This window comes from Schistocerca piceifrons, chromosome 5 (assembly GCF_021461385.2).
Source record: "Schistocerca piceifrons isolate TAMUIC-IGC-003096 chromosome 5, iqSchPice1.1, whole genome shotgun sequence".
NCBI lineage: Eukaryota > Metazoa > Arthropoda > Insecta > Orthoptera > Acrididae > Schistocerca > Schistocerca piceifrons.
In genome coordinates this window covers 124,616,090-124,642,035 of record NC_060142.1, presented here as the reverse complement: position 1 = coordinate 124,642,035, position 25,946 = coordinate 124,616,090, and the positions used below count along the sequence as shown (strand labels likewise).

The 25,946-nt window shown below is 39.3% G+C and overlaps 1 protein-coding gene across 2 annotated transcripts in view; it reads right to left on the bottom strand.

The window, feature by feature from the left end:
- Positions 1 to 1,255: 1,255 nt before the first annotated feature.
- LOC124797948 overlaps positions 1,256 to 25,946 on the bottom strand; it is a 144,217-nt gene continuing 119,526 nt past the window's right edge. For both annotated transcript variants that reach the window (XM_047261093.1, XM_047261092.1), the window contains exons 16-18: positions 17,800 to 18,048; positions 6,345 to 6,530; positions 1,256 to 2,497 (exon numbers count right to left, since the gene is read on the bottom strand). In XM_047261093.1, coding sequence (XP_047117049.1) covers positions 2,301 to 2,497; positions 6,345 to 6,530; positions 17,800 to 18,048 — 632 coding nt within the window. In that variant the 3' untranslated portion in view covers positions 1,256 to 2,300. The remainder of the gene's footprint in view (positions 2,498 to 6,344; positions 6,531 to 17,799; positions 18,049 to 25,946) is intronic.

Genomic DNA, 25,946 nt, shown 5'->3' with positions numbered 1-25,946 from the left:
TCACTTTCTCTGCCAACTGTCGTATGCAAGTTAGTATATTTTATACTTGTTTTGTCTTATCTTGTTCTAAGGCATCATCAGTGAGATCTATAAGGGTACAGTTTTATTAGTTTTAGATTATGAAATGGTTCTCCTCGCGATTTTTTTGTAAAGAAGTAATTACTTACGATTTGTTGATCTGCGTTCCCTCACATCTGGTCTGGAGGTCGCACTATCACTTTTATTACTGCCATATAAGCACAACTTTGCGTTCTGACCTCCTTCACACTGTTCACCATGTTTCTCATTCTTTCCTGTGGTTTACTAAGTTCTTTTGCCACTTGATATAACTATTTCGCTAGACACTGCTTTTCACAACGTAAATATTGAGTCTCAGTTATGTGTTTCCTCCTCTTTGGCATGTTTATCTACTTGTTGCCAACCTAACAAAGTACGAAGTATATGTTCAAGACTAACTTCTATTCATGATGTTTATACTGTGTGTGTGTCTGAGAGTCAGTAGGTAAACATGCCAAAGAGGAGGAAACACATTATTGCTTTTCACAACGTAAATATTGTGACTCAGTGTCCGGCGAAATAGTTATATTGAGTGGCAAAAGAACATAGTACACGACAGGAAAGAATGAGAAACATGGTGAACAGTGTAAAGAAGGTCAGAATGCAAAGTTGTGCTTATATGGTAGTAATAAAAGTGATAGTATGACCTCCAGACCAGATGTGAGGAAACACAAATCAGCAAATCTTAAGTAATTACTTTTTTACAAAAAAAATTGTGACCTGAACTGTGTCGTAATCTAAGCTAACAAAACTGTATCCTTATAGATCCCACTGATGATGCCTTAGAACAAGATAAGGCAAAACACATATGGGATAAATAAATTAATTAGCAGCAGGAAAAGGCAGTTTTATTTACAAAGCAAGTATTTACATTCTTGCTGCGGAGGATGGCCATATTTTATATTAGACTTGAAACCCAGCTGAATATGTGTTGGCTCTAATGTATCAATATTATGACTGTATAACGTAATTGCCTACATAAGAAAACTACTAACCAAGTGCTACCACTTGGTAAGTAGATTTTTTATCTATGCAATTATATTTTCCAAAACTGATTATGTTCATTGAAATATCATGACTCTCTGTATTTACCGTCATTTCATGACATATGCTATCAGCATCTGGCAATTGGTTTCTAATTTTTAGAGGTAATTTAAGAAAAAAATGAAATAAAACCACACACAAATATATAGCAGTCACTTCCTTTAATTCATGAAGATTTAAGTAGTTGAAGAGAGCTCTTATTTACAATATGTACAATATTTCACCACTACTTACTTCTGTTGAAATGTTACAGTATAAACAATACTTCTGAAGATATCACAGTTAACTGGAAGCTCATTTACCTCATCACAACATAAAACCAGGCGTCTTCTGAATTAAGAATGTGTTTTCTAAGTATGAGCATCTCTCTGCTTACTTTATAATCCAGAATAATTATGCATCAGTGATGTATGAGATATTTAACATCCCTGAACTTGGATAACATTTACAGGGATCAATTTGTATTCAGACTGTCTTGATATATCTTTGAACAGAATTTGTATTGATAAAGTAGGAAGTATTGTCAGAATTTCAATTTTGATTAACCAATTTCCAAACAACTGTTTACACAACAGTATAGCTCTTGCATTAAGTGCTCTGGTTCTATCTACCATAAATCATTATAAATGGTCCCATTACATAAAAATAAATAAACTGATGTGATACAATGATAGTGATTTAGGTAACCAATACCCCAAATAATATTCCTTTAGAAGGAGTCTTCAAAATGTAATTTCTTTTTGACAGGATATGTTGCCTCAAAGTATTTGGTTACTGAAGCTTGTAATTATATGATTCAGACCAATTTTGGCTGAAACCTTCGAATACATATCCTCAAGTAACCAACAACACAGAAAAATGAACCCCAACAGGTAACAGACTTTAACTGATTATTCAAAAAAATTGCACAGCAATAATGGTTACATTCACACATCTGTAGTTTTCACAGTGTTTAGTTTTCTCACATTGGATGTTCTTGTACAGTTGCTTGCACAGCAGCAAATTATCATCAACCAAAGATAAGTTCAAATTACATAGATATTATAAAAGTTTATTAGCATGCTAAACTGTGTATGCTTTACCCCCAAGGAGTTCTCAATGATTTCATTTTCTTGCACCTTAATGCAGCTGCAACGTCAGTAGTTTTCACTGCTTTGGTATCAATTCCCTGGAACCTATTTCCATGAGGAAGCAAATAACTAAACGCTTTTAGGTTTTATCTTGGTATCCCACTGAAGCAAGGTGTTCATATTCTCCCAAAGACTATCATCATCCTTCTTTTCCACTATAGTAGTTTTCATTGAAGAAGTTTCACTGTCCTCATCTCCTATGGGAACTGCAATCACCCCATCACTGGTTACTATTTCCACTTCCAGGAGCTCCTTCAGGCATTTTTCTGTAGGGCAAAAATGAATCTGTATCAATAACCATTACCGAATATGGTTTCACTATCATTATGACACACATTCTGATTTGTACAATACAACTACGAGATTTAGCACCATGCACATAAAATTACATTTTATGATAATGGTTGATGTTGTTGCTGTTGAAAGTGAGAGATGTATAGAACAATTATTTGTGTTTTTTTTCTTTCTTTTTAATTCACAGTGAATTTCAAAAATGAGGTCCAATGCAGTTATTTACTTTGGAAAGAATTTTCAAAAAGCCAACAATGAAGTTGATGGCTAACTATGTATAGGAAACTGTTTATTCAATGGATCCTAGATAATATGGTAATAGGCTTTTTAAAAAACACAAAGTGAGAGTGTATTTCTATTCACTTTATGACAAATGCTGTTACCAAACGAAGCAGGATTTTGACTCTCCTAATGAAATACTTATGCTGAGAGCTGAGAACTGATAACTGATACAGCTACTTCATCATGAAGAGAACTGCTGTACGTTTCCCTCTTGCAAATTCCTACGTGCCTTAGTATTGACTATTTTTAATAGGCTTGCTGAATGGTTAATTTTTTCTTAATATGCTAAAAAGAGGGAAAAGTAAATTAGTTTTTTCCAAAGATATTAAATGGAAGGGCCGGCCGGTGTGGCCGTGTGGTTAAAGGCGCTTCAGTCTGGAACAGCGTGACCGCTACGGTCGCAGGTTCGAATCCTGCTTCGGGCATGGATGTCCTTAGGTTAGTTAGGTTTAAGTAGTTCTAAGTTCTAGGGGACTGATGACCACAGAAGTAAAGTCCCATAGTGCTCAGAGCCATTTGAACCATTAAATGGAAGGCTTTCTATAGATACAGGGAGGTGTGAGTCATTCTGGGTACTGAGGAAGTAAGTACTTATTCTGCAGCCTTGTTTATGACTTTATGATTCCCTGTCAGATTTCTTTAGGAAAATCCATTCTTTTTTGTTCTATCAAAACAGAAATAGCATTCTGTTCTATGCAGAGGTATTTTTGGTTTAAATAATAATAAAAGAGCCCGATACTATGCCATCAGAGAATACAAGTTAATTCACATCCAAGTAACCTCAGTTTTAGAGAGATATGAAACAAGAATTTAAAATACGATAGTTATTCATTGCATGTTTTGACTGGCTCATTCAAGGCATGGTGGCAGTGACCTATTAAAAGGATACAGGCATTTTTCAGTGGTACTTTATACGTGAAATGTGATGCAGCTATTACTTTGTGATGACCTCCTTCTCTCGTTGATACTTCTTGCAAACTGATTGCTCCATAGACTTCAGTGAAAGAAAATTCATGTGAGCGGAAATGCTATACACTCTGAATAATGGCTCTGTTACACACTGAATGAAGGGACAAGCAGAGAGCTAATAACTTGAAAGAGAAATCACAATACACGTCCCGAGTAAAATTAATGTAATTCAGAGTTAATTAACAGTGCTGGCCACACTGTCGTAGATTTTTTCCTAGACAAATCAATAGATGCATATACATATTGGTCAAAGTATAGCAGGCCTATACTGCATTCATTGTAAGAATAAACCTCATGTATACATTATACCATGTATTCTTCCACATTTGCTTGAATTTCACTGGATTTCATTTCACGTGGGTCAGAAGCTATGTCGTGTCCAGTACAGTCAAGTGTGATTATAAGGATACGTTTTATACTGTGTTACAGACACAGACTGAGGGATAATGTGGAACAACAGCTTTACTGGTTGCATTTAACTTGGACAGTACTGGCCAGCCAACTGGTCCAATTACCCTGCAATGATGTGAGCAGTCACAGTTCAGATGTAAAAACAGACACACAGAGAAACAATATAGCTTCAAGTGTAATTTAATTTTTAAAGAGAATGAAATAATGTTCAGCAAATCTCCAGCACTACTGCGTGCTTCTTAGGTTACCATACGGAAAGCATAAAATGCTCTTGTTCTCACCTAACATAGTATTCTAATTACAAACAAGAGTGATGAAAATTGCTAACTTAAACACAGGGTAATTTTTCTGAGAGAGCTAAGTGTGATTCAAAAGCATACTGCAGGGATTTCACCGTACCGTTGAATACTAATGCCACTGAAGGTATTAATTACAATCACGTCATCTGGTAATCTCTTAGCTCCTTCCTTATCCGAATTCGAGAAATACAATTCAGTTCTGGAACTGTCATCTGATACATTGATAATGAGTCGACCAACAACAGAATCCACAAAGTGATCCAGGCGTTGCATTTTCTACTCTTGTTTTGTGACATGCCATTCTATATCCCTCCAGTGTTCGGCAGTGACATGTGAAAAAGCTGTGTGAAATAGTTCCAGTATGTCTGGCAGCTTTACAGTCTTGTTATTTCTCATGAAAAATACCTTAACTTGGCTTGAGATCAGTTCTGTTGGGTTCATATCATAATGGTACAGTGGCAAATGTAAAAATGCAGAATTTGTGTGGTGTGCTTGATGCTGTGAAAATGATTGTTTTTCATGTTTCTACAACACTTATCATTCTGGTTCATCTGAGACTACATCTGTGATATAAAATAATGAACACAGTCTAAATAAAGAGTAGCTGGTTTTTCATTTCTGCCCTAAAAAAATTAAATTGTTGTGTTTTCTCAATTTAAGCAACCTTTATTAACAATATTTCATGAAATATCAATAATTAAGAATTTATATTTGAAAGGAAAACAGGAATTTCGCATGCAACATGTAATTAGAAACAAGAAGTTGTGCATTATTCATAAAAAATGATAATGAGATTTAGGAGATGTAGGTGTTTCAAATTGAATGAAAAATCTACTAAACTACTGATTCTGCTACACATCCAGTGTATCCCAGCTGTATCAAATACAGTCCCTCGGAAAACTTCAAAGCCGACTTTTCTGTAACTTTATGAGAAACATTAAGAACAACCTATTTCTTGACACTTTTTAACCGTGTTCCACATGGGTGCTCTACTACGGAGCAGGAAGCAGCCTCAGCCATTTTCACACTGTGTATTAACAGTGTGACAATCAGAGCACAATAGTACAGAGACTGTGGCTGTACATGATTTTTGAAATAAAAACTACGTAGACAAAGTGTGGTTAAGATAAACATTTATGGATGTTTATAGATTAGAATATCTTACATTTTCATTTAATGATTCCTAATACATATACATCCAAGAGCGTAAAAGCACCAGTGTATGTGTGCTGCGAATTCTGACCAGTGATTGTGTTTGTGTTTGTTTACATCAGATTTATTCTTATGATGAACAGAGTATAGTACGTGTTTGTAAGTCTGATTTACGCAGCTAATTCATGAAGCACTTTTGATGAATTTTTTGCGGACTATCTTTTACTGGAGTGATTTTTTCTGCAGAATTGTCAGACAAAACTGCAACACCAGTTCCCTCTGCTATTACGTTTCAGTCATACGTAGATATATTTATGCCATGTACATAAGGATGTGTATTTATGACAAATTAGGGATGAGTTACACTAGGAGCATGCTTCTAAAACAAAAACATGCCGGTTGGAGACAGATACTAAGGAATGCAACGAATGTTCTTACTATATACAATACTGGTCTTTCTCTTAATAGAGAACAACTTTCAGTCAAATAAAACACATCCTTCTGATGGAGCTCACCACCCCAATTTCTCCACAGAGCTTGGGTAAGATAGCAGTAGCGACAAAGGAAACAGAAAAAAGTTTGCACAGAAACTGTATCAACTGTCTCATAAAGTGGAGTTCTGCATTACAAAAATTACAGGTAGAAAAATGAATACTTAATATTTGTGAAATGGTCTATTTTAAGAAATTTAGTTTCAACTTGTACTCACTCTCTGAGTCCGACATTGTGAGCATATCCTCAGCATCACGCAGTCCTGTCAAGAAAAGCTGATATTGACCTTCAACGCCATCCAGATATGAACCAATAAGCTCATCTTGCTGCAGCAGCCCATGTAATAAGCGAACACCAACACACAGATGACGTCCTAGGCATGCAGACACTGAAGAATGTTGTCCTGAAAAACATGCAATCAACAGGTAATGAAACAGGAAAATTTTTCTCTTATGGTAGTAAATATGGGATCAACTATTAGTCACAAAGAAAGCCTTTTTTAGCATTTCTGTTAAAGACGTTTTGAACCAATTTAGCCACAGTGTAAAAAATGATTATCAGGGCACCTCCTTTATAAGTTGCAAAAAAGAAATGCTAAAAATGTTATGAGTGCAGAACTATAGGTCTGATACTTAGTCAGCAAAAATTTTGTTAAGAATCTTCAAAAGGAATCTACAGGAAAAAGTTACAGGAGAGATGGATGAAGAAAAGAAAAGAGAGAAGAAACAAGTTTGTTAAGGTACCTTCTCACAGATAACTCGAGGAAGATAAGGCTATGTTGGTAATAAGGCAGAATTCCTCTCCAGTTTTCTTAGAGATCCTGGAAATAAGAAGAACTGCACCATTCGCAAGATGAATATTTGTTACAGTTTAACACCCTTGTCGAGCAGAAGGCATTATAAATAACATTTGTGGATTTGGAAAAGCATTTGACAGAGTTACTACAGTAAAAATGTTGCTCCTCAATTTGTAGATGGCACAAAGACATAGCTATAAGAGATACTTAAAAGACCATCTACTTTGTACTACTATTGGATTGGATTGTTTTGGGGGAAGAGACAAAACAGTGAGGTCATCGGATTAGGGAAGGACAGGGAAGGAAGTCGGCCGTGCCCTTTCAAAGGAACCATCCCGGCATTTGCCTGGAGCGATTTAGGGAAATCACGGAAAACCTAAATCAGGATGGCCGGATGCGGGATTGAACCGTCGTCCTCCCGAACGAGAGTCCAGTGTGCTAACCACTGCGCCACCTCGCTCAGTGTACTACTATTGTCAGCAATGGTACAACAGAGGTAATGAGCCACAAGTTATAGGACTTTGTATATGTTAAAGTAACTAGATAAGCAGATAGCATTCCTTCATTGAGACAACACAAGTCTGGATATGTGAATAACATTCTGTTATGCCCCACAAACTGGATGCCCTGATGCTGAAAAAGATTAATTACAGGAGGATTTGAGACACTACACCCAAACTTAAAGGAAAATATCATCATTGGTAGAGGTATCAACGGACAGATGCGAAATGCAAAAAATTAATATGCATAGTGCTTGTAGGCAAGGACAGAATAATCTGACCACAAAAAAGCTGGGGTGGACATGATCAAGAAGTGGAATCTTAACTCACCAAAAGAGTTTCTGCATCAAGGCCAAATACACTGCGTGTGAACACTAATCATCCAACTGAGAACACGTGGAGGTTAGTCATAGCTCAATTACACTCATCAGCGAAGGACATCCTCAAACAGATCAGACAAGGTTAGCAAATTTCGTGTTGGAATGAAGATGTGCAATTGGCTATAATAAAAAAAAAACTGGTGTTTACGATCTGGTGTCAAACAAAGCTAATTGAAAATTTGAATGTCTAGCAGTTCTAGTCTCATGGATCCTTTGCACATGCCCAACTCATTTCAACCGTGCAATGTTTATGTAGTCTTTCCTTCATTGTGAAGGTCACTTGCACATCCTAATGCACTCATTTCTTATTTGGTCTCGTCTTTTTTTTTGTGCAGCAGATCACAAAAATTTCATTTTGCATGCCTGTAGTTTGTTGCTGTCTATTTTTGATGACACACACATCTCCAAGCAGTACGTCATGTTCCGCACAATGTATGATTTGTACACTGTTTAGCTTTTACAGAAACTGCTTCATCCCACACTTGATTTCATACTTGAAGAATAACATGGACTCTTTTTGACACATTATTTTGGACTGTTAGCTTGGCACTACCCTGGTTTGTTTCAGTACTTCCAAGGTAACTGAAGCTTTCCACTTCTTTCTCCATGAAGTTTGACGTTACATTGACTGTGTGTTTTGCTCAATTTCATTGCTACTGTTTCCTTCTTATTTGCAGTTAGTTTGTACTAATTAAATTTGTTATTCCAGCAATCTAATTTCCAATGAACCCCTTGCTCTGTCTCTCTCCAGTCGGCTTCATCATCTGCAAAAACTAATGCAATAAAATCTCGAGATTCTACAACCTTAATTTCTTTAATAATTGCACCCATGAGTGCAATAAAAAGTAGTGAAGATAGTGCACTGCCTTGCTGTACTCTTTTCTTTGATCTAATCAACCATTTCCTACTTGTACTACTTTCATAGTTTCTGTACAGCAATTGGATCTTTCAAACTAGAGAACTTAAAACCTCTAGTTTATGCTAGTATTCCCACATTTTGTTCCCTGCAATGTCATAGGCTTTTTCTATGTCTAAAATCACTACAGTCAGATCTTCCTCTTGTTCCCAGTACTTTACTATTAGTTGTTTAATGGCAAAACCTGGCTCAAAATTGTTCCTCTGTTGCCTCTGAAACAAGTCTGTTCTTCTTCAAAATAATGATCATAATTCTCAATCCCTTCCGTATGATATTTTCTAATACGAGGGTCACTCCAAAAGAAATGCACACTATTTTTTTAAAATCCATCTTTTATTCTACATGTTTGAAAGTTTTACAGTGTGTAGATACATCCTTTAGGAGCAATATTTTCATTTCTCCACATAATTTCCATCCCTCTCAACTGCCTCATGCCATCTTGGATCCAGCACCTGTATACCCGCACGGTAAAATTCTGGACCAACCTGTTGGAGCCACTGTTTGGCAGCGTGCGCAAGGGAGTCATCATCTTCAAACCTTGTTCCACGAAGGGTCTTTCAGTTTCCCAAAGAGATGATAATCACATGGAGCCAGGTCAGGACTGTAAGGCGGGTGTTTCAGTGTTGTCCATCTGAGTTTTGTGATCACTTCCATGGTTTTTTGACTGACATGTGGCTGTGCATTGTCGTGAAACAGCAAAACATCCTGCTTTTGCCAATGTGGTCGAACACGACTCAGTCAAGCTTGACGTTTCTTCAGTGTTGTCACATATGCATCAGAATTTATGGTGGTTCCACTTGGCATGATGTCCACAAGAAAGAGTCCTTCGGAATCGAAAAACAGCGTAGCCATAACTTTTCTAGCAGAAGGTGTGGTTTTGAATTTTTTTTCTTGGGTGAATTTGCATGATGCCACTCCATTGATTTCCTCTTCGTCTCCGGTGAAAAATGATGGAGCCATGTTTCATCACCTGTCACAATTCTTCCAAGAAATTCATCTCCACGATTCTTGTACTGTTCCAAAAGTTCGCTGTATACCGTTTTTCTTTAGCCACTGTCAACATCCTGCCTGTAACCAGCTTGCCCACCGACTAAGTGTACTGCGATCGACAGCAGCATCTCCATACACCTCTTTCAACCTCTTGTGGATATTTCCCACTGTCTCTTTTTCACAGCACAAGAATTCTATGACATCACGTTTCTTCTGACGAATGTCAAGTCTAGCAGCCATCTTGAAGACATGCTGTGATGGTGCCACTCACAGGAACAGGTTGAACTAAGATTGAAATCAAGTGGGAAGGATGTATCTACACACTGTGAGACTTTCACACATGCAGAACAAAAACTGTATTTTTACAAAAATAGTGTGCATTTCTTTTGGAGTGACCCTCGTAAGGCAAGGGGGCAGGGATAGTAGTGTAAGGGTGCAGACAGAGAAAAATGCTGTCTGGTGTATTGTGCAGGGACTAGACTGCCAACAGGCACAGCGTCAGGAGGCCATGGGTTAGGGAGGTGGGGAAAAAAGTAGCAAAAAAGGAGAGGAGCGGGGAAAGATGGGTGGATGTGTTGGTAGAGAGCTGCAAGTAAACAAGGTGGAATATGAGAATGGGGAGGAGATGATAGGTCAGAGTGGGTGGAAGCTATTGGATGAAGAGTGTGGGGACAGTACATTCCATAGGTTGAGGGCAGGATAATTATGGAAGCGGGGAATGGGGTTTAAGGATAACTCCCACCTGCGCAGTTCAGAAAAGCTGGTGGTGGAGGGAAAGATCCAGATGGCTCGGGTAGCAAAGCAGTCGTTGAAATCAAGAGTGTTATGTTTAGCTGCACGCTCTGCCACTCTACTTCGCTCTTGGTCACTGTTTGGCAGTGGCTGTTCACCCTGGTGGACAGTTGGTTGGTAGTCATACTGATATAAAAAGCTGTGCAAGATTGCAGAAGAACTGGTAAATGATGTGGCTGCATTCACAGGGGGCCAGCCCCTGATAGGGTAGGACAAACTGGTGACAGGACTGGCTGGGTGGATTGGGCAGGTTTTGCACCTGGGTCTTGCACAGGCTTACAATCCTTTTGGCAAGGTGTTGGCATTAGGAGTGGCATAGGGATGGACTAGGATGTTGTGGAGACTGGGTGGAGGATGGAACACCACTTTAGGAAGGGTGGGAAATATATGTCCCTTGTTTCAAGAAACTATAGGTAACCAAAGCCCTGGCGAAGGATGTGGTTCAGTTGTTACAGTCTGTGGTGGTACTGGGTGATGAAGGGGACACTCATTTATGGCTGGTTCTTGGGGGTGGTGGGAGGATTGGGGATGTGAGGGGAAATGGCACAGGAGATCTCTCTGCGAACTAGGTCTGGGGGAGGGAGTGGTGCCTGGAGCGAGCTTCAGCACACTAAGCAAGGGAGTTTTTGTCACTGCAGATATGCCGTCCTGGGTAGCCAGGCTATATGGGAGGAATTTTGTGCTGTGAAAGGGATGACAGCTGTCAAACTGCAGGTACTGTTGGTGGTTGGTGTGTATAATGGGGACAGAGGTGTGGATGGAGCCATCACACAGGAGGAGGGTCAACATCTAGGAAGGTGACACGTGTTGTTGAGGAGGACCACGTGATGCAGATGGGAGAGAAGCTGTTGAGGTTGTGGCAGAATAAAGATAGGGTCTTGGCCCTGATGGACCTGAACCAGACTAGGGGTTTGGTGACACACCATCTTCGTTCCTTCACAACTTCAACACTTTCTCTCCCATCTACATCACATTGTCCTCCTCATGTTAATCCACACATATACATGGTCTGTTCAAAAAATTCCGGAACCTTGTACACAAAATTTTTCTGTATTTATCTTTTACTTATTGTGCTTGGTTTCCTTTAAAATACTCTCCTCCACAATTGATACACCACTCCCAATGCCGTTTCCACTTCTGGAAGTAGTCCTGGCATGCCTCTTTCTGGACTGCATGATATGCCACCTGCGAATTTATTTTTATCTAGTCTACCATTGCAAATCTTTGTCCTTTCAATGCGGTTTTCAACTTTTCTTTATTTCCAAAGTCCACAGAAGCCAGATCTCGAGAGTATGGAGGCTGAGGTGGCACAGTGATTTCATTTTTTGCCCAAAAATCTTAAAACAACAGGGATGAATGTGCAAGAACCATGAAATCTCTTGCCACATTTCAGCCCATTTCCTTCTCACTTATTATCGCAAGCACTGCAACACATCCCGATAGTACCATCAATTAACAGTTTGTCACTGTGGCATGAATTCATGATGAACTAATCATTCAAAGTCAAAGCAAACTATCAGCATGACATCAAATGGCATCCTGAATGAGAATCATCTTACTTCTGCCCGGTCATTTTTAAACCATGTAAACCATCACAGCACCAAGTACGGCTTAAGAACTCATCACTGTAGGCTTCCTGCATCATTTGGTGTATCTCAGTAATGGTTTTCTTGAGTTTCACACAAAATTTAATAATGAAGCGCTGATCCTCTGACTCTGCCACCTCGTAATTCGTAAACTGTGCAAAACAACTTTCTACTCAATACAGGCATGCAACAATGAAATGTCTGGCAGTTACAGATTAAACACAGGAATGTGCAGGGATGCCAACCGCATTTTGCTCCAACACACCATTGGCGCAAAATTACTTATGTTCTGGAATTTTTTGAACAGAGCTGAATGAATACATTTGCCAGTTTTCACTTGATTATTACAAATGTTCAGAACCTGCTTTGGTCTAACCCATTTGCATTTCCCAGCTTTGTGCACTTGGGATACTCCTAGTGATCCCTATGCTATCCCTGGAAGTAGAACTTTGATCCCTGACAACAGAACTTTGTATCCCTGCAGATCCCTATCACCTGCATCACCTACCATGTTGTAATTAGGGGAAAAATTCCATTGGTTTGTACATGATAAGGAATTATAAACTTATTTCTAGTTTTGAACCTTACGTCACTATGTGATGTAATAGACGGGTGTCGAAGCAGAATTGAAAAGCATTTTCTTTTTATGTTTTAGTGATGTCATGCAGCAGTCACATTGTAGTTATACAAGGAATGAAACACAAGCAAATAGCTGGAGATCAACATCCAACATCACTGGTTACTCCAAAGTACCTTTGCTCTGGCAGAGATTAGTATGCTTCCTCAATTTGGTCTCTAGTTTAATCTCTGCTTGTAGTGCACTGTTAAAACACTGTGTCTGCGATGAAATACCACAAAAATTGTATATAGTAGTACTGCCAATATACACATATAAATGTACAAGAAACTTGCTACATATCAGAACTATTGGTTCCTTTCTTGGAGGATGAAAGTTTTGTAGTTTCTCAAGTATTTTTATTTTTAAGTTAAATTCAATCTGACTTTTGCCACACATTAAAAGGAAATTATTTCTACTCATCACTGAAAAATGAGACCCTGCACACTGTAAATAAAACAGGCAAAATGATTTCCTCGCCACAACATTGAAAAGAATTTTTAAACATATTCAAAAGCCTACAAAATTTCTTAAAATTTTGTTCATTCCAAAAGTGCCAGTAACATTGTTTCAACTGTATAACCCTTGGTACGAAATACCAGTAAACTTTCTACAACAACATGATTAGTTTTGGGACTTCTATTTGAGGCCATTAACATTTTACCATTTAATATTCTGAAGTTGATCTGGTTTAATCCACTTTTCAGTAGGTTCCAGGACATTGATGACTCACAATTCAATCACTTCTTAAATGATTTCCTTGGAAAGCATTTCAGCTGTGTGACTTTGTACAGTGGCTAAGATGCTGGACTTACTTTCAGGAGTGAGATTCAAATCCTTGTTCAAACAGTTAGATTTACTCTGTGTGTGTGTGTGTGTGTGTGTTTTCTTTTTTGAGGAATGCTTTGGCTGAAAGTTAATGTGTAAGTGTCTTTTTGTTGTTTTTGTCTAAAATTCAATGTGTCATCTTAATGCTGATTAACAATCTATCTTTTCCTTGTTGTTGTTGTGGTGATGGTGGTGTTCAGTCCAGAGACGGGTTTGATGCAGCTCTTCATGCTACTCTATCCTGTGCAAGTCTCTTCATTTCTGAGTAACTACTGCAACCACATTGTTCTAAATCTGCTTAGTGTATTCATCTCTTGGTCTCCCTCTACGATTTTTACCTCCACCCTTCCCTCCAATACTAAATTGGTCATCCCTTGATGCCTCAGAATGTATCCTACCAATCAATCCCTTCTTTTAGTCAGCTGCGCCACAAATTCCTCTTCTCCCCAATTCTATTCAGTACCTCCTCGTTAGTTACGTGATCTACCCATCTAATCTTCAGCATTCTTCTGTAGCACCATATTCTGGAAGCTTCTATGCTCTTCTTATCTATCCTATTCATCTTCCATGTTTCACTTCCATACATGACTACACTCCATACAAATACTTTCAGAAAAGACTTCCTGACACTTAAATCTGAACTCAATGTTAACAAATTTCTCTTCTTCAGAAAAACTTTCCTTGTGATAGCAAGTCTTCATTTTATATCCTCTCTCCTTTGACCATCATCCGTTATTCTGCACCTCAAATAGCAAAACTTTACTACTTTAAGAGTGTCATTTCTTAATCTAATTCCCTCAGCATCACCTGATTTAATTCAACTACATTCCACTATCCCCGTGTTGCTTTTGTTAATGTTCATCTTATATCCTCCTTTCAAGACATTACCTAATCTGCTCAACTGCTCTGCCAGCTCTTTTGCTATCTCTGACAGAACTACAATGTCATCAGCAAACCTCAAAGTTTTAATTTCTTTTCTGTGGATTTTAATTCCTACTCCAAATTTTTGTTTTGTTTCCTTTACTGCTTGCTCAATATACAGATTGAATAACATTGTGGACAGGCTATAAGCCATGTCTTACTCCCTTCTCAACCACTGCTTCCCTTTCATGCACGTCGACTATTGTAACTGCAGCCTGGCTTTTGTACAAATTACAAATAGCCTTTCGCTCCCTGTATTTTACCTCTGCCACCTTCACAATTTGAAAGAGAGTATTCCAGTCAACACTTTCAAAAGCTTTCTCCAAGTCTACAAAAGCTAGAAAAGTAGGTTTGCATTTCCTTAATCTATCTTCTAAGATAAGTCATAGGGTCAGTGTTGCCTCTCGTGCTCCAGCATTTCTACGGAATCCAAACTGATCTTCTCCGAGGTAAGCTTCTACCAGTTTTTCCATTCGTCTGTAAGGAATTCGTGTTAGTATTTTGCAGCTATGACTTATTAAACTGATAGTTCAGTAATTTTCACACCTGTAGACACCTGCTCTCTTTGGGATTGGAATTATTATATTCTTGAAGTCTGAGGGTATTTCGCCTGTCTCATACATCTTGGTCACCAGATGGTAGAGTTTTATTATGGCTGGCTCTCCCAAGGCTATCAGTAGTTCGAATGGAATGTTGTCTATTCCCAGGGGCCTTCTTTTAACTTAGGTTTTCAGTGCTCTGTCAAATTCTTGACGAATTATTATATTATCATATCTCCCATTTCATCTCCATCTACATCCTCTTCCATTTCCATAGTACAGTACTGCCAAGTACATCGCCCTCTATATACTTCTTACACCTTTCTGCTTTCTCTTCTTTGCTTAGGACTGGTTTTCCATCTGAGCTCTTGATATTCATAAAGATGGTTCTCTTTTCTGTAAAGGTTTTTTAATTTTCCTGTAGGCATTATCTATCTTACCCCTAGTGATATATGCCTCTACGTCCTTACATTTGTCCTCCAGCCAGCCTCGCTTAGTCATTTTGCACTTGCTGTTGATCTCATTCTTGAGATGTTTGTATTCCTTTTCACCTGCTTCATTTACTGCATTTTTATATTTTCTTCCTCCATCAATTAAATTCAATATCTCTTCTGTTACCCAAGGATTTCTACTAGTCCTCGTCTTTTTATCTACTTGAACCTCTGCTGCCTTCACTATTTGATCTCTCAAAGCTACCCATTCTTCTTCTACTGAATTTCTTTCCCCTGACTTTGTCAATTGTTCCCTAATGCTCTCACTGAAACTCTCTACAACCTCTGGTTCTTTCAGTTTATCCAGGTCCCATCTCCTTAAATTAGTGCCTTTTTGTAAGTTCTCCAGTTTTAATCTACAGTTCATAACCAATAAATTGTGGTCAGAGTTCACATCTGCTCCTGGGAATGTCTTACAATTTAAAACCTGGTTCCTAGATCTCTGTCTTACTATTATATAATCTATCCGAAATCTTCCAGTGTCTCCTGGCCTGTTCCATGTATACAATTGTCTTTCATGATTCTTAAACCAAGTGTTAGCTGTGATTAAGTTATGCTCTGTGCAGAATTCTACCAGGTGGCTTCCTCTTTCATTCCTCACCCCCAGTCCAAATTCACCTACTACTTTTCCTTCTCTTCCTTTCCCTACTACCGAATTCCAGTCCCCCATGACTATTAAATTTTCATCTCCCTTAACCATCTGAATAATTTCTTTTATCGCATCACACATTTCTTCAATCTCTTCATCATCTCCGGAGCTAGTTGGTGTATAAACTTGTACTACTGTGGCAGGCACGGGCTTCATGTCTATCTTGGCTTGCTTTCACTATGCTGTTTGTAATAGCTTATCCACACTCCTATTTTTTATTCATAATTAAACCTACTCCTGTATTACCCCTATTTGATTTTTTTATTTATAACCCTGTATTCACCTGACCAGAAGTCTTGTTCCTCCTGCCACTGAACTTCACTAATTCCCACTGTATATAACTTTAACCTATCCATTTCCCTTTTTAAATTTTCTAACCTGCCTGCCCGATTAAGGGAACTGACATTCCACGCTCTGATCCGTAGAATGCCAGTTTCCTTACTTCTGACAACGATGTCCTCCTGAATAGTCCCTGCCTGGAGATCCAAACTGGGGATTATTTTACTTCCGGAATATTTGACTCAAGAGGACACCATCATCATTTAACCATACAGTAAAACTGGATGCCCTCGGGAAAAATTATGGCTGTAGTTTCTCCTTGCTTTCAGCCATTCGCAGTACCAGCACAGCAAGGCCGTTTCGGTTAATGTTACAAAGCCAGATCAGTCAATCATCCGGACCATTGCCCCTTCAACTACTGAAAAGGCTGTTGCCCCTCTTCAGGAACCACACATTTGTCTGGCCTCTCAACAGATACCCCTCTGTTGTGGTTACACCTACAGTACAGCTGTCTGCATCGCTGAGGCACGCAAGCCTCCACACCTCCATGGTTCATGGGGGGGGGGGGGGGGGGGGGGGGGGGGGGATCTTTCCCTTATATTGTGGATATTCCGACCTGGAGCTTCCAGTCCAGAATACTAGATAGATTTTACACTAATACACATCATTTTCAACAATTTTTACAGGTCACTGGCTTCCCACTGACATGCCCATCCAAATCTTATAATAAGTACCTATGACTGGCTGAAATAGTACAAGGTGTTCCAGAATTCCCACATCAATTCCCAATATAATGGGGTTTTCATTTTAATTATTTTTCCCATATGTCTACGAAGTTTGGAACATCTTGAGCAAACTTATCCTAAGTTATGCAGGGAGAAAAAGCCTTTAAAATAATCTTTGAGTGCACTGGTTTATTAATATTTTGATATGGCACAAAGATCAGCCCTCTAAAATGACAACAAGAACAAGCAGCAAGAAATTGTCAGCCCAAAGAGAAGAGGTAAATAAATGAAATGAGCAAATATTACAGAAAAATAAATAATGAAAAGAGTACAGCAGTCATGAAGCTGTGGTATCAGTGTTAAAGATCCACCATCATCTTTTAACCATACAGTAAAACTGGATGCCCTCAGGAAAAATTATGGCTGTGGTTTCCCCTTGCTCTCAGCCATTTGCAGTACCAGCACAGCAAGGCCTTCCTTCTGAGCACCACCTCACTGAATCCATTAGTAAAAACTCACAGTTTAACATGAATGTATTTTGTAACTTTTATTTAAACATCAAACTGGCAACAGACATTAAAAAAAGACTTAACTTTATGATACTGCACATTATTTCCAAGAACAGTAACTATTTTTAAATCTCAGTAAACACTAACTCTTATACCTTGAGAGTGGAGATCCTGCAGGTCATTAAAACTTTCATACAGGACTGTAACCAGAGTGTGAATAAGTTTAGCCTTACAGCTACATTCTCTAGCAGGCCCAGTAGCTCGCATCCACACCGTTTCATGCTTCTGTTGGAAAATAAGTCCAGCCAACCATTCCACCAGATTTGAACAAAGAAAAGTGCGAAATGATAGTGAGGTGCAATTAGTCGGAACTAATCGAAACAGCACTTGCATCACACATGATTCTGCAACAGAAATAGAGCTTTCATTAGCTTTTTAATTTTTTAAAGCCATTTGTGTTGTTTATTTTGTAGGTAATGAGTAAAAAGACCAGTTAGGGAAAAAAAGGTTTTCGCCACAGCAGCCAATAAATGACCCTTAAGTTGAAGATATAGTTTTGTTTTACATTTTAACAGTAGTGAATAAAATTTTAGTTCAATCAAATGAAAGTATGTTATGAAATAATCATATTCAAGTAGTACTAGCAGTGTAAAGTCTCAGCAAAGATGTAGGTGAACTACTGACGAAACATATTCCAAACAAGAATAAAAGACCACCTGAAGACATAATGGTCGTGTGTGTGTGTGTGTGTGTGTGTGTGTGTGTGTGTTTTCCACACCACCTCAATGCAGTGAGTAGCAGTCAATCATAATTCATATTGTAAAATTTAAATAAATAAATAAATAAAATTACAGAAAAAAGAAAAAAAAACTGGGTAAACTTTCAGAGCATACGCCTTTGTATTATATACTGAGAAGAGAAAGTTTATGAATAATTAGCTTAGTGCGCGCTTCTTTGCTCATAGACTGTATGGCCTGCAGAGCTTTTTTCGTTTTTATTTAATCCAATTTTTATATTGTTCACAAACTGCAACACCTTCTAAGCTTTTCATGCTAATGAAGGTCATATAAGCATGGTCTTTCCCAAATGTTCTTCTGACCAAAAGCAATTCTGGTAGCTGGAGCCCAAAGTTTTTGTTAATCATGCCTTTTGTGTTCTTGTGCGATATTTCCACAGCAACTTTCACCCCTAGCAAATATTTTTTTATACCTAACCAAGAAAAGAAATAGCAAGTTGCATAAATTTAGCGTTAAATTTTTTTTTTTTTTAATGTAACAAAATATTTTCTTAAAAATTTGATTCCCTATTCCAGTTCTGTTGGGGTTGAATTTCCAAAAGCACTGAAACACATATTTTTTAAATTTCTAACTGAGAAGTCAAATTCCAATTGTTGTAGCCTTACAAATCCTTTAGTAGTACTTAAATAATTATTTATTTAAAAAAACTTTCACTTGCTATTTTACCTCCTTAGTGGCTGAATTTCCAAAAATGCAGAACCCTGCATTTTTTATTTTCTGACAGAGAAACCAGATACCAGTTTTTGTAAAAGAAAAAAAGCCCTCCATCTCCTATTTCACCCCATTACGATACTTTCAAAAAGCATTTCATCCCCTATTTCACCCCTTAGGAGTTGAATTTTCGACAATTCCTTCATAAAGGACGCCTACAATATAAGATCCACACCCTCTCCAAACTTCATGTTCCTATGCTTAGTGGTTTGGGCTGGGCGATAATGAATCAGTGAATCAGTCCGACCCTGTATCACCCCCTTAGGGGTTGAATTTCCAAACACAGTGAAACATGAAACATGTATTTTTTCTTCTCTAACCAAGAAGGCAAACACCAATTTTCAAAGATTTAGCGTTAAAAATACTTTTGCACTGAAATATTATCATAAAATGTTTCACCCCCCTATTTCAGCCCCACAGGGACTGAATTTTCAAAAAACAGTGAAACAATTTTTTTTATTTATAACTGAGAAGTAAAATTTAAATTTTCACAGATTTAGCTTTAAAAGTGCCTCAGCCTCAGCAGCCAGAGACTGCAGTCGTGTGTGTGAGTTGCGTTTGCGTGAATATATGTGTGTGTGTATGTTCTATCTCCAATGAAGGCCTTGTTGTCCAAAAGCTCATTTTCTGACAGTCCTTTTGTTGTGCCTATCTGTGACTCAGCATCTCCACTATATGGTGAGTAGCAACTATCCTTTTCATAAAACTGTTTCATAACAAAATATTTTCTTGAAAACTCTCATCCCTTGATGTTAAGTTTCCAAAACACTGAATTTCTAAAAATGCTGAAACACACATTTCTTTACTTCTGAACGAGAAACCAAATACCAATTTTTGTTGGTGTAGCTTCAAAACTGCCTTAATAGTGGCATTTTTCAAAAAAAACCTTCATCCCCTATTTCACCCCATTAGGATTGGAATTTAGAAAAATCCCGTCTTAAACGACGCCTACCGTATAAGATCCACACCGTCTCCAAATTTCAAGTTTCTATCCTCAGTGGTTTAAGCAGTCAAAAAGCACAAGCAGTATGTCAGAAGCAAATCAGTTAATGACAACTGCTGGGCATGTGACAATGCAGTGTCTGTTTCAAATTGTTTTAACAAGGTTCCCCTCTCCAAAAGGCACTACTCAGTAATGTCAGTTCTCTTGAAATGAGGGCATACAAAAAATTTAATGGAAGTAATTCGCCTACTAGTACCCATTTCACAAAAAGAGTTAATTCTCTATAGTGCACAAAAATACTGACTGTGAACAAAATCACTGGAAGCCATTCTATGTTAACGACAGCGGTCACAGCACAAATAGAGTTTGTGCAATATGTCAAAATAACTGTTTCAAAATTGCATCCTCAATTAATTAAATTTCACAAAAGATGCCCACATTACTCAACATTTTATACTGAAAAGAATCTTTGAAAGTAAATTAAAATTGTATAAAAAGGAGAAACAAAGCCTCCCCCCCCCCCTCTCTCTCTCTCTCTCTCTCTCTCTCTCTCTCTCTCTCTCTCTCTCTCTCTCACACACACACACACACACACACACACACAGAGATATATAATAGAGGGAAACATCCCACGTGGGAAAAATATATCTAAAAACAAAGATGATGTGACTTACCAAACAAAAGCGCTGGCAGGTCGATAGACACACAAATAAACACAAACATACACACAAAATTCTAGCTTTCGCAACCAATGGTTGCTTCATCAGGAAAGAGGGAAGGAGAGGGAAAGACGAAAGGATGTGGGTTTTAAGGGAGAGGGTAAGGAGTCATTTCAATCCCGGGAGCGGGAAGACTTACCTTAGGGGGAAAAAAAGGACAGGTATACACTCACACACACACACACATACATATCCATCTGCACATACACAGACACAAGCAGACATTTGTAAAGGCAAAGAGTTTGGGCAGAGATGTCAGTCGAGGCAGAGGCACAGAGGCAAAGATGTTGTTGAAAGACAGGTGAGGTATGAGCGGCGGCAACTTGACATTAGCCGAGGTTGAGGCCTGGCGGATAACGACAAGAGAGAATATACTGAAGGGCAAGTTCCCATCTCCGGAGTTCTGACAGGTTGGTGTTAGTGGAAAGTATCCAGATAACCCGGACGGTGTAACACTGTGCCAAGATGTGCTGGCCGTGCACCAAGGCATGTTTAGCCACAGGGTGATCCTCATTACTAACAAACACTGTCTGCCTGTGTCCATTCATGCGAATGGACAGTTTGTTGCTGGTCATTCCCACATAGAAAGCTTCACAGTGTAGACAGGTCAGTTGGTAAATCACGTGGGTGCTTTCACACGTGGCTCTGCCTTTGATCGTGTACACCTTCCGGGTTACAGGACTGGAGTAGGTGGTGGTGGGAGGGTGCATTGGACAGGTTTTACACCGGGGGCGATTACAAGGGTAGGAGCCAGAGGGTAAGGAAGGTGGTTTGGGGGTTTCATAGGTATGAACTAAGAGGTTACGAAGGTTAGGTGGACGGCAGAAGTCGTATCCCTGCTGGAGAGCCACATTCAGAGTCTGATCCAGTCCCGGAAAGTATCCTGTCACAAGTGGGGCACTTTTGGGATTCTTCTGTGGGAGGTTCTGGGTTTGAGGGGATGAGGAAGTGGCTCTGGTTATTTGCTTCTGTACCAAGTCAGGAGGGTAGTTGCGGGATGTGAAAGCCGTTTTCAGGTTGTTGGTGTAATGGTTCAGCGATTCTGGACTGGAGCAGATTCATTTGCCACGAAGACCTAGGCTGTAGGGAAGGGACCGTTTGATGTGGAATGGGTGGCAGCTGTCATAATGGAGGTACTGTTGCTTGTTGGTGGGTTTGATGTGGACGGACGTGTGAAGCTGGCCATTGGACAGATGGAGGTCAACGTCAAGGAAAGTGGCATGGGATTTGGAGTAGGACCAGGTGAATCTGATGGAACCAAAGGAGTTGAGGTTGGAGAGGAAATTCTGGAGTTCTTCTTCACTGTGAGTCCAGATCATGAAGATGTCATCAATAAATCTGTACCAAACTTTGGGTTGGCAGGCCTGGGTAACCAAGAAGGCTTCCTCTAAGTGACCCATGAATAGGTTGGCATACGAGGGGTTGTGTTTGTTTGTGTGTCTATTGACGTGCCAGCGCTTTCGTTTGGTAAGTCACATCATCTTTGAATTTAGATATATTTTTTCCCACGTGGAAAGCTGCTTGTGTCTGTATATGTGTGGATGGATATGTGTGTGTGTGTGCGAGTGTATACCCGTCCTTTTTTCCTTTTTTCCTTTTTTCCCCCCTAAGGTAAGTCTTTCCGCTCCCGGGATTGGAATGACTCCTTACCCTCTCCCTTAAAACCCACATCCTTTCGTCTTTCCCTCTCCTTCCCTCTTTCCTGATGAGGCAACAGTTTGTTGCGAAAGCTTGAATTTTGTGTGTATGTTTGTGTGTCTGTCGACCTGCCAGCCCTTTCATTTGGCAAGTCACATCATCTTTGTTTTTATATATAAATATATATGATGTGACTTACCAAATGAAAGTGCTGGCAGGTCGACAGACACACAAACATCTTTGTTTTTATATATAAATATATATGATGTGACTTACCAAATGAAAGTGCTGGCAGGTCGACAGACACACAAACACACACACAAAATTCAAGCTTTCGCAACAAACTGTTGCCTCATCAGGAAAGAGGGAAGGAGAGGGAAAGACGAAAGGATGTGGGTTTTAAGGAAGAGGGTAAGGAGTCATTCCAATCCCGGGAGCGGAAAGACTTACCTTAGGGGGGAAAAAAAGGAAAAAAGGACGGGTATACACTCGCACACACACACACACACACACATATCCATCCACACATATACAGACACAAGCAGACGTATATACGAAAAAGTTACTACTAATGGTAGCTTTTGAATAGGTGTTTCCTTCAGTAGCTACTTGTAGAGATGGAATTTTTATATTTTTCTTTCATCTGCGATCTGTCTGTTGCACACTTCCACAATCAGTTTAACATGTAGGCCAATTAGAATGACACTCATTACAGAGGGAGCACTTAAACTAAGCTTATGAATGAATATAAAGAAAGAAATGGACAGCATAACTAAGCTCTGAACTAAAATTCTTACAGTACTTCCACAGTACAGAAAACAGATCTCCAGCATTTCTGTTACAAACTAAAATATCTTGTAGAACCTACACTGTAATGGCAGTTTCCTTATATCTCAGATTTTATAATACCTTTCTCATTTAACTTGTTAGCTAATAACGGTGAGTATTCTGTAATGAGTGCCTGAGATTCAGTGAAAAAAATTGTACTGTGGTTGACCTGCAGTAGTTTAATTTTATGGGAACAACTTATCTTTATTTTAATGCATAAAATTTTTTTATTACGATATGCAGATATGAAAAGTACTAATGTGTATCTCATACAAGAAGACAAGCATTTTATAGAAACTTGTACCCTATGATGAAACACAGTAGTATTATTGCAATTAAGAACATAACAAGGAACAACGGACAGTATCTTAGCAGTCAGCTGAAACTGTTACCAAAAGCATGAAAGGTAATCTTGTGCACATGGTACAATTGGGGAGAATTAGTTCATTTTACATGTTTTCCAAAGTGAACAGATAAAAGTATTTATTTTCCCTTTAATCCTGGAGGATCTGAAAGATGATGATATCATTGTACCTCAAACATTCGACTACAGTGAACACAGTAATACTGGAAACTGAGTAATCCTACTGCTCAAAAGGAGTAGGAAAAAAAACCTAGCTACAGTTAGCATTCAAAACTTTTAAGTTTCCAATTATGAACAGCCATTAGCTACAATCCCTAGCTAGTTTTCTTTCAGTCCTTTTTCTGTTGGGACAAAAAGTTTTCTTAAAATGAAACTAGTTACAAATTATCTGCGGAAGAATGGAATGGTTGGTAGTGGCTGATCTCAGGGAGGATCACTCCGGAGTGAATAGCATCTTGAGAAGTGGTTATAAGATGAACATCAAGAAGAGTAAAACAGGGGTAATGGAATGCAGTCAAATTAAATACAATGATGGCGAGAGGACAATATTAGCAAGTGGGCACTAAATCAATAGAAAAGTTTTGCTATTTGGGAACCAAAATAACTGAAAATGCCAGAAGTAAAATCAGACAACAGAAGTCCAGGATGGAATAATAATAATACATAAAGATGCTGAGTCACAGACAGGCACAATGAAAAGGGTATTAGAAATATTTCAGCGTCTCTTGAAGTCACAAACTCGCACACACACACACACACACACACATGGCCACTGTCTTCTCAGGACACTAAGGCTCAACTGTGTCTGATGTGAACAGAAATCTAGCTGGGAAGGATAGTGGGGATATGGAAGAGGTGTGGGATGGAGATAGGGAGGGATAGCAAAGTTAGGGGTGGAGGTGTGGTGGGGTTGAGGGGGAAAGAGACATTAATGTTGCCTGGAGACTTGAGGGGACGTGGTGGGGACAGGATTGGGTTCCTTGGTCCAGCACTGGGAGACTGAGCTGAGGGGACGGGAGGAGGGGGCAGAGAGAGAAGTGGATAAGGTGAAAACTATGCAGGTGTGTTGGCAGGATAGAATGCACCTGAAGTTCTGCAGTGGGAGCAGGGAATGGACAGATAGGTGGAGGTCAGGGACTCAGTGAAGGTTGAAGCCAGTGGGTTACACGAATGCCGGATATGTTGTAGGGACAGGTTCCAACTATGCAACTCTGAATATCTGGTATTGGGGGCGAGGAATCCAGTTGGCACAGGCTGTTAAGCAGACATTAAAGTGAAGCATGTCAAGTTGAGTGGAATCTTCAGCGTGCAGGCATGCTTTCAGGGGTGACCCTGCCTTTGATGGGATAGGTAATGCCTATGACACAATTGGAATAGATAGTCATGGGAGGATGTATGGGACAGGTCTTGCATATGGGACAGGTCTTGCATAGGTCTTATGGGGATTTGAGCCATGAGGCAAGGGGTTGTGAAAATGGATGGAGTAGGGACAGATAACGATATTGTGTAGGTTGCATTGGAGGCAGAATACCACTGTGGAAGGGGTGGAAAGGATAGTGAGGAGGACATTTCTAATTTCAGGGCACAATGAGAGGTAGTCAGATCCCTGGGAGAGATTGTCATTCAGCTGCTCCATTCCTGGGTACTACTGAAAGCTGCTTTGTGGCCGGGCAGTGGGTATGTGGAAGATGGTAGGTGACTGGTGAGTCAAGGCATGGGAGATCTGTTTCTGGATAAAGTTTGGAGGGTAATTTTTGTCTGTGCATGTCTCAATGAGACCCTTGGAATATTTTGAGAGGGACTGCTCACCACTACAAATGCGACAGGCATGGGTGGCTAGGCTGTATGGAAGGGACTTCTTCTTGTGGAATGAGTGGCAGCTGTCAAAATCAAGGTATTGTTGATGGTTGGTAGGTTTGATGTGGATGGTGGTACTGATGTAGCCATCCCTGAGGTGGAGGTCAATATCAAGAGAGGTGGCTTATTGAGCCGAGGTGGACCAGGTGAAGTGAATCGGGGAGAAGATGTTGAGGTTCTGGAGGAATGTGGATAGAGCATCTTCACTCTTGATCCACATAACAAATATCATCAGTGAATTTGAAGCAGGTGAGCTGTTTGGGAGTCTGGGTGGTTTGGAAGGTTTCTTCTAGATGGTGCCCATTGTTATATCTAGATTTATTTGTAAGTGTTGTGGGTTGGCAAGAGAGCCAACCTGTTTTTGAGAGGAAGCCGAAAGGCACGCGTTTTAGCTCACGCGGGCTGGCGTGAGGTCTGGAACAGGTCAAGGAAATTAGACTAGCAA